General features: G+C 37.2%; 1 protein-coding gene across 1 annotated transcript; it reads right to left on the reverse strand.

Annotated features, from left to right (window-relative positions):
* Positions 1-7466: 7466 nt before the first annotated feature.
* Positions 7467-8428, reverse strand: LOC126668718 (uncharacterized). Its single transcript, XM_050361902.1, has 3 exons — positions 8239-8428; positions 7963-8134; positions 7467-7617 (listed from the first exon to the last, which is right to left on the reverse strand). Exons 1-3 carry the CDS (start codon positions 8426-8428, stop codon positions 7467-7469), a joined length of 513 nt encoding a protein of 170 aa, XP_050217859.1.
* Positions 8429-10252: the final 1824 nt, after the last annotated feature.

A 10252-nucleotide genomic window follows, 5' to 3' on the forward strand; every position in this document is an offset into this window, starting at 1 on the left:
AAATCATAGGCATGCGATTAACTAGGTTGATTTAATTAAAAACTCTCGTCTAATCAATTAAACACACATCAAGGATTAAGAGATCAATTTAACCTTAGCATTAAGTCTAATAATCACATCAAGCCCTAATCACTAATCAAACCAACAACACAATCATCACAATACAACAATCATTAACAACCTTTAAACTAAGATTCTAGCTACTCATGGCAAGCATTAAACTAAAAGAAATTGAATAAATAGAAGTCATAATTTAAGGAATACTTACTTAAAAGATGAAATCAAAAATATAAAGTTGCATTAATAGATAAAACTTGTTTTACAATAATAAAAGCTTGAAATCTTCAACAATGGTGAAGAAAAATGCTGGAAAAATTAGTAAAAGTAGGTGGCTTCAAAGCCCCAAAAAGATACTACAACTAAAACTAGGAGAACAACTTGTAATGCATTATTCTATTAATTGTATATGCCCTAAAATGAGATAAGGTGCCTTTTATAGGCAATACAAAAAGGTAAAGATAAACATCCTAGTACAAGTCTTGTTGGGATAAACAGGGAAGCTGGCCAAAGAAGAACTTGATTCAAAAACGATTCTATCTCAAGAATCATGGGCTTCTCGATCGAGAAGCAATTTTGGCAATGCTCTACCAATATTTCCCTTCATGTCTCGATCAAGAATCTTTGGTCTAGTGAACTTCTCGATCGAGACATGTACAAAATGTGTGCATCTCGACAACTTCAATGGTCTTCTCTTCAAATCTTCGCTCTAACCCCTTGGCTTCACCGAATCGTCATTCCTTTATTCTTTTAGCCCCACAATAGTCTCGCAGTTGCTCCAATGTACCTGAAACGCTCAAACATGCAATAAGGCACACAAACACCTAATAATGCATAATAAAACATAGTAAAGTGATGGAAAAACAACTCAAATACTAAGAGTATTCTGCTCCAATCAAACCTCCTCACATTAAACCCTTGCTTGTCCTCAAGTAAGAAATGAATCTCACTTAGGGACACATGCTAGCTAATGAAATCACACTTAAACATTAATGAATCATCAAAGTTCCAAACCAATGAATACTAGAATAAACACTTAAAGAACCAACAACTAAAAGCGATGCAAACAAATGAGAAATGCAATTATAATGACATGATCTGATGACATTAAGACTACAATCACAAAAGCATGCTAATGAAACAAGTCACATCACGAGGCTGTTATTGTATACGCGACATGTAAACTAATTGGTCACAAGCTAACTTAGGCAATTCATGGCATACTTCATATATTTCAAGCAATGGCATACTCCTCTCAAGGTTTCATTCGCTCAAAAAATTTGGGTGTACAAACACGCATGCAAAGTCACCATAGTCTTGCTCATAGTCCCAGACTCCACTACTTAGTTCGGATTTCGACAACTATGATATGGACTTAATTGGGATTGTAACAGGGCTAAGGGTTAGGGTAGGTAAAAAGAAGGTGAAATGTGGTTAAATAATTGACTTGACTACTAAGTTATAATTCATACTAACTTGATCTAGCTCGAAATTTTATACAATGAACGCTTCTTTCTTTTCCTTGCCTCTTTTTATTCTTTTGCAACTTTCAAATTTTTCTTTTATTTTTTATTATTTCTTTCAAATTTTATTATTTCTTTATTTTTCTTTTCTTACTTAGGCATTTGTTCACTTTTTCTTTTCTTTTCATCAAACTAGATCCACTTATTTTCAAAACATCAAAGTCAATCAAGTCAATTAGGATGTTCAAAGAGGTCAAAATATTTTGAAGGGTAAATGTATGAAAATGTGGTACAATCAAGAAAGGTCTCATGCTCAAATTTGTGTTATCTAAGAGTAAAGGGTAGGCTTTTCAAGTGATTTAAAGAAATGTGTACCCTAATTGCCAGACTCACCTAATTGCCAAAAACTCAACAATGTAATTTTGAACAGACACCAAGCAAGTTTTAGGACTTAGAATGCAAAACATAACAAAAAATAGGCTCGAAGCATTCAATCAATCAAAAATATGTGTTTTTTTTTCCATATATTAGAAACTCAACAACTATGCCAATCATGGCCAAGTTTCGATAATTAACACAATTTTAAGACATACATATCATGAATATGTATCAAGCTAATCGAACATGCATCGAGGGTCACCAATGCAAGAAAGTGAGTTCACCCTAATCCTATTGAATCATGTGATACAATTGGCATTTCATTAGGCAAGCATCATGTCACGACCCGAAATCTCGGATCGCAACCGGCGTTAGGGAATGGGAGTGGCAACTCCAAAGCCCATAGCAAGCCTGAAACCACTATGAACTTTTTGTAAACAAAACAAACATCTGATCATAAACATATACTATATATTCCATACAAATACGATATAGACCAGTCCAAACTTGACTACTGGTATCAAACACAAACGGTTATACAAAGCACATTTGAAATGATACATCTGTACGATCGTATCAAAATATCAGAGTAAAAGCGATACAATAAAAACCATTTGACAAAAACGATATAAGTCTAGGACACGACTACTGCAGCCCTATCGATTGAAACCTTCTTTCTATACATACTTCAAAACACAGACTTCTAGAACAAGAGTAGAAGTCCATCACGTCAAAAGACTATTTACCTAAAAAGGGTTATATCAACGGAACCGGTAAATACTGAGTGAGTTCATATAGCTTACAAGTGAGTATTATATAAAACAATCAAAACAATGCTACAAACCATTTATTCATATGCATCCAAATATAATTTACGATTGAAACCCTAATCCTCGATTTATATCAAATCCCATATGAACTGAATTCTCCTTTCGAGCGAAACAATTAACTTGTTCCTGATGGTTCGATCCCGAGATAGTTCAACCGAGTTAACCAATACCATGTGGTACAGTCCCGAATAATTCAACCGAGTTAACTAGTACCATTTCTCAAATCCAACGATCGAGATGAGTCACGGGATAGTTCCACCGAGTTAACTCATTAGATATAGGTCTCGAGATAGTTCCGCTGAGTTAACCTCGTATCTAATAAACAAGAAAGATGTCTTCAAACTTCTTGCACAAACGAAGTAGTGTAGAGCTCTGAACTTAACTAGTGATCACGCAGTTCCTATTACTGCCCAATAGGAAAGCACGTTTCATCGCATCTATACCGGTTTCAAAGTAATGATGTATGCATTTCATACAAAGCATTTAGGATTATAAACAATTCTAGGCAATTCATATAAAACATTTTGCATTTATAAAACAATGCACTTTCAATACATCACAAGTAAACGTATATAAACTCATTGAACGATATCCAAAAATTTCAATCAAACAACACCTGATACGCTCCCTGAGCTCCTTGTCCGGTAGTTGGCTACCTTGCTGGATCTAGGAAAGATTCAAAACACAACCCGTGTAAGAATCCTATCTAGAGACAACTCTAGACTCAAAACATAAACGGTAATATTAGGTCTAACTCGTTGAACTAGACTCGGATCGTTCTCGACGAACTTACGAAACCCTAATCTTATTTTCTTATTTTTGAAACCCTTATGAAGTCTATTCCAATTAATCTCAAGTATACGATACAGTACAGATAAAAAACATCGAGCGAGTCGTCGTGCGATTGCACGGCTAACTATGCGTTCGCACAACCTTGTTGTGCGTTCGCACAATCTTGGATGGATTGTGCGTTCGCACAGCCACATGATTTCCAATCCCGAAGCCATTCCGACCTACTTCACGCACCCATTCATCCTCGAGAACAATCAAAATACACCTATCTATCGAAAAACATATTCAAAATTATAAAATCAAACCTGAAACGTCAAAATCGATGCGATAACCTTAAAACCCTAATTTTTAACTCCAAAATTCGCCGAATTCATCCAACCAAATATAAAAGGCCAAACCCATCCTCAGGTCCCTCTACTCTTCACATTTTTCAATAAGTCCTTCTACTTCAATTTGACGTTTACGAGTCCCTTGAACTTTAATTTCGTTGTTATTATGCCCTTTAATGGATGGAATTTGGGGAGTGTGCTACACTCTCTGTTAATGAGAGTGAAATTTTTTTTTGACATTTTAACTTTTAAATAAAGTAACAAATATTTTAAAATCCACGTATTTAGTATATAATACATTAAAATCCTTAAACTTTCTCTACAAACCAAAATCAAACCCTATTTTTTTAAAATTAATTAATTATATTACTATAAATTCATATATTTACAAATAACTAATAGTGTGGCATTAACTAATTAAAATTCATTTAACAAACAAAATGAATCTATTAAATTTTAATTTATTTCGAAATTTAATTTTTATTTTGAAACAAAATTTAATCAGTAACTTTAGTCCCGCCATCGTCTTCTCCCTTTCCCACTCCGACCGACACCCACATAAATTTTATTTAATTTAACTCGTAATTTGTTTAAAAATATATTTTTAATTTACTAACACATCAATATATCAAATTTGTATTTAATACTGGAAAAAAAACTCAATGGTGGCCTTTTTCCCTTCATTAATGGACCATTAGTGGAGGAAACCATTTCCTCCATAGTGGAGGAAACCATTTCCTCCATAGTGGAGGAAACCATTTCCTCCACTAATGGAGGAAAAAAGGCCACCATTTTTAAATGGTGGTAGGAGATAAAAAAACTTAGCATCGAATGTTTTTTTTTAAGAAAAAAGTGTTATTTGGTTCTTCAATTTTAGCCATATTACTATTTTAATTTTGACACATCATTTATTTAACAGAGTTTATAATTTAGCAGAGTGTGTAGCACACTCTCCACATTCCATCTGTTTAGGGGTATAATAACAATGAAACTGAAGTTCAAGGGACTCGTAAACGTTAAATTGAAGTATAAGGACCTGATGAAAAAAAAGTGAAGACTAGAGGGATTTAAGGATGGGTTTAGACAATATAAAAACGACATGTTTAACTTGATTTCCCGTTGAATTATGATCGTTTCTCAACAAGAACCGTAAAATTCGGACGAGAAACGGAAACCCAAGGCTATGGCTATGAAGAAGGTTAACAAATGATAGGAAATTAGGCTTTTAGATCAAGAACCTGAAACTCGTACTTTAACTCAATTTCTTATTAACGTCCGCGTCCAAATTTAAAACAGTCTCTGAATTTCATGAAACTTTTCCGATAAATTCTTAATAATATTTTACGGACGATGGCGTAAAAATTATTGGCTAGGGATTTATATTCCATTTTATATTAATTTTCTTAACTTTTACTTAGTCTCGCTAATACCCACTCTAACGAATAATAATTTTCAAATAAAATTATTACTTCGCGATCAACTTAATAAACTTATTTCGATTTTATTTCGTAACACGATTCTCAATCCTGACCTACTTGACCTAAATTTTAAAATTAGGACACGTAACACGATCTAATACCTTAACAATTTACGGGCACATCACTAATAATTGTTAATTCGAGAAGCAATAACAATTGACACGGTTCAAGAATTTCATTCAACTTAGCTGGTATGCTCAACAAAATTAAGCTAAAAGTTCATGCTTCAAAGGTAAAAAAAAATCCCAACACAAGGACATCCTAAAACATTTAAACTAAACAAACACGCAAAAATATAAAAACAACCTAAAACAAACAAGATTCAATTTCTCTAACCCTCCTCACGCTATTTCTAAACAATTCCCTCAATGGTAAGAAATAAACAAATACGAAAATTAAATTGAGTTTGGGTTAGAGAAATCAAACCTTGCTTAATCAAATGGCGGTGGATTAGGAAATGGCGAGGGAGATGGATATCGCTCTCTTCTTAGTGAGTTGAAATTTGCCTCATATAGGCCTCTTGACACTTGAGCTTGGCCTTCATCCGGCCTTGCTCGTATTGGAGCATCTTCATATCCCACCTTGCTCGTATTGGAGCATCTTCATATCCCACCTTTGATCCGCTATAAATTAACGACTCTCCTTCCAAAAAAATTATGGTGCGGCTTGTTCCCATTATGCCCCCTCCGGAACATCATCCTCACTCGGAGCCTCTTCAACATGGGCGCTTGAGCTAGCCGCTCCCTTTCCTTTCCTTCGCACTTGTTCTTTATGCCTCTTCGATTTTAGTGGTGGTACATCTTCTTCATCGAAATAATCCGATTGGTCACCAAATTCTACCTAACGCGTCGCTTCTTCTCCGTGCACTTTGACCCAAGTTTTCCTTTGGTAGTATAGCACCACTTCCGCATTCTTCACAAATTGAGATTTGTTGAGATGCTCGATATTTATCAAACAAGCCTGAATGGGAGTAAACCTCTCGAAGTTCTTGGGCGAGCCCCGAGTCTCCATGGAAAATGGCATAATGAGCCATGAAAAAAAAACTTTGCATCTCCCTCCGAAGTCTCACCAAAACTATGCATTAAGCAGTAAGCCATATTGATTTTGTAGGCTTCCACCTCCCGATGCAACGTGTTCATCATCAAAAACTCGCTTTCTCCCACTTTGCTATACTCATGTTGCCCCCCGAATGTGTGGCCAAGCCACTTAAGCACCACAACCAAGGCGATATCTTTAAAATCATTCACCTTGGCCGTTCTAGCTTGATAGCCATTCAAATCGGATGCTTCTTTCCAAATCGATTCCTGATCGAATCGCAACGGATTTGTTTTCAACCCCGCTCCTTTCAATTCGTACTTTAGCTTTAAATCTTGCAATCTCAATACCAACTCTTCACCCATCACTCAAAACTTGAAGACGGCGGGTGACATTTCCTTCATAGTGGTGAAGAATTCTCAAGTTAATTCTTCATAACCGTCATGTGAAAACTCCGTAAGACGCCTCAATTCGAGAATATCCAAGTAGCGCTTGACATCCTCATCCAATCCTAATTCCACCATAGAGGGCCAATCAATTTGGAATAAAATGGCAAACCCCCTTGCCTCAAATTTCTCACCTTCATCCACGGTTCGAATTTCGAAAGGGACCTCAAATCTCCGGGTTAATGCAGCCGGATTGTTGGTTCCCACCATGCTTGCTCCGGAAGTGGTATTTTTCCAGCGAGACCTTATGTTGGTGGTTTTGGGTGGTTATTGTTCTTGAGGTGGGTTGGAGCTAGCAGCTTTTGTTGATTTTGTCGTTTATACCATGATGACAGCAAGCAAAATGGTATCCAGAAGTGGATTTGTTTCTTGATTTGGTGGTTGTTAGAGTAATGGCCGGAGTTGGGTTGATGAGAGAGCGAGAAGCTTAGGTTTTTCTATTTTTTGTAAAGTTTGGGAGGAAGAAAATGAAGTGTTGTATACAAATAAAGCAAAGAAACACAAATGTATTTGAATGATCAAGATCTCGCCACCTCAATGATTAATATGAATTGTGTTTCTTGTGGAATTTTTAGATCATGCCACCTCACTAATCAATGTGATTTCCTTGATGCTTGTTGAATCAAAAGTTGATGTGTCATTTAAGTAAACTTCTCGATCAAGAAGGCCTAAAAAAAATTTCTTCTTGATCGAGAAGGTCCTGAGCCAATTTTCTGCCCAAAAATGCCTTCATGTCTCGATCGAGAAGGTCCAGTTTAGTCAACTTCTCGATCGATACATGACTTAAACTGACACTTCCAAATTTTCTTCTACATAACACAAACAAAAACAAACCTCGACATTAAATTGAACAAAAATACGCAGAATAAACACATAAACACTAAGAAATAAATAACAAATGTCAAAGGAACAAACCTCTCGAGATTGCCTCCCATGTGTGCTCGTTTTAGATCGAAAGCTCGACCATCATTTCGTGATATACGGAGGAGTTGTGAGCGACACTTGCTAGATTACTTGATCCGCCATAGCAACGGTATTCGTTTAGATTAAACGTTTCCCCTTTTGAATTCTTTAACTCCACCGCACCGTGACTCGGCACACTCCGGATTTTGAAAGGGCCACTCCATTGGGACTTAATCTTGCCCGGAAATAACTTGAGCCTTGAGTTGTAGAGAAGCACAAAACATCCCGCTTCCAAGACTTTAGGGGTAATATGTGCATCATGCCATCGCTTTGTTTTTTCCTTATTGAGCTTGGCGTTCTCATATGTCGAGAACCGAAACTCGTCCAATTCATTATGTTGAAGCAATCTTTCTACCACGCCGCCTTTAAGTCAAAATTTATCTTTTTGATAGCCCAATAGGCTTTATGCTCCAATTCGACCAGAAGGTGACATGCCTTCCCATACATAATCCGGAAAGGGGACATACCAAGAGGCGTCTTGTATGCCGTAAGGTATGCCCACAAGGCATCATCCAACTTGAGGGACCAATCCTTGTATGTTCCGTTCACCGTTTTCTCCAAAATCCTCTTCAATTCTCTATTCGAGACTTCAACTTGACTACTTGTGTTCAGGTGGCATGGGGTAGCAACTCGGTGGTACACATTGTATTTCTTCATCTATGCCTCAACTTTCCGATTGCAAAAATGTGAGCAACCGTCACTAATAATCACCCTTGGGGGTCCCAAACCGGTTCATCAAACGCTTGAGGAATCTCAATACAACCTTGGTATCATTTGTGGGTAACGCCTCTGCTTCTACCCATTTCGAAACATAGTCAACTCCTAACAAAATGTATTGGTTTCTGAAAGATACAGGAAAAGGTCCGATAAAGTCGATCCCCCACACATCAAAAATCTTTACATCTTGGATGATGGTCAAGGGCGTCTCATCCCGCTTCGATATGTTGGCAACTCTTTGGCATCGATCAAAATGGCCTACGAAGTCCTTGGCATCTCTAAACAATGTTGTCCAAAAGAAACCGCTCTCAAGTACTTTAGCGGAGGTTCTAAAAGCTCCGTAATGCACAGCGTAGTCTGACCCATGACAATGGCTCAAGATTGGCAAAATTTGTATTAAGGCTACATACCTTCTCAACATGTCGTCCCTATAAATTTTGAACAAGTTGGGCTCATCCCAATGAAACCTCTTGACATCAGATAATTTTTTTTTGTTATAAGTCAAGTCTGAAGGCATCACATTGGACGAAAGGTAGTTGGCGATGCCTGCATACCAAGGAGTCTCAACTTTGGATATCATCATTAGCATCTCACAAGGAATCTCTTATTAACCTCAACTCCAATAGGAATGGGCTCCGGAATCTCCATTCTAGACAAATGATCTGCAACCACATTTTTCATACCCTTCTTATCCTGGATCTCCACGTCGAATTATTGCATCAATAAAATCTAAAGGATGAGGCTTGGCTTTGTATCTTGCTTGGAAAAAAGGTGTCATAAGGCGACATGATTGGTATAAATCATCACCTTCGAGCTAAGCAAGTATTGCCAGAACTGGTCTAAAGCAAAGACCACCGCCAAAATTTTCTTCTCGGTGGTGGTGTAATTGAGTTGCGGTCCCGCCATTGTTCGGCTTGCATAATAGATCACAAGCACACATTCATTAGTAAACTCAAAGGAGGAATCCTTAATGAGCAAGTTAGTCAAAGGTTTAGCATTATAAGAGAAATATTTGATAAAGCTCTATAAAACCGACAATGCCCCAAGAAGGCATGAATTCCCTTTATGGTGGTTGGAGGTGGAAGCTTCTCTATCACTTCCGTTTTGGCTATATCAACTTCAATGTTGGCCTTTGAGATGTTGTGGCTCAAAACAATTCCTTCTTCAACCATGAAGTGGAACTTCTCCCAATTCAAAACGAGGTTGGTCTCCTAACACCGAGCTAACACCCGGTCCAAATTCTTTAGGCACATTTTGAATGTATCCCCAAACACTGAGATTTCATCCATGAAGACTTCCATGATATCCTCAATCATATCGGCAAAGATGGAAGTCATGCACCTTTGGAAAGTGGTCGGTGGATTGCATAGCCTAAATGGCATTCTCTAGTAAGCAAAAGTCACATATGGACATGTGAAAGTTGTCTTCTCTTGGTCATCCGAAAATATTAGAATTTGATTATACCCAGAACAGTCGCCAAGGAAGCAATAATAAGCATAGCCCGCTACCGGCTCTAATATTTGATCAATAAAGGGTAACGAAAAGTCTTCCTTCTTTGTTTCCGCATTCAACTTGTGGTAGTCGATGCAAACACGCCACCCTGTCACCGTCTGTGTAGATATTTTCTCACCTTTCTCATTTTCAATCACTGTCATCCCTGCTTTCATTGGAACGCATTAGATAGGACTCACCCATCCACTATCGGAATGGGGTTAATGACACCAACATCTAGAAGCTTCTCTATTTCCTTATTAACAACTTCTT

This window comes from Mercurialis annua, linkage group LG1-X (assembly GCF_937616625.2).
Source record: "Mercurialis annua linkage group LG1-X, ddMerAnnu1.2, whole genome shotgun sequence".
NCBI classification, from domain to species: domain Eukaryota; kingdom Viridiplantae; phylum Streptophyta; class Magnoliopsida; order Malpighiales; family Euphorbiaceae; genus Mercurialis; species Mercurialis annua.

Coding starts and splice junctions, on each gene's coding strand:
- LOC126668718 (XM_050361902.1), bottom strand. CDS start 8,428: ATGAAGAAATACAATGTGTACCACCGAGTTGCTACCCCATGCCACCTG. Junction 8,135..8,238: donor GGCATACAAGACGCCTCTTG/GTATGTCCCCTT, acceptor TTTGACTTAAAG/GCGGCGTGGTAGAAAGATTG. Junction 7,618..7,962: donor CTCTACAACTCAAGGCTCAA/GTTATTTCCGGG, acceptor TGTGTTATGTAG/AAGAAAATTTGGAAGTGTCA.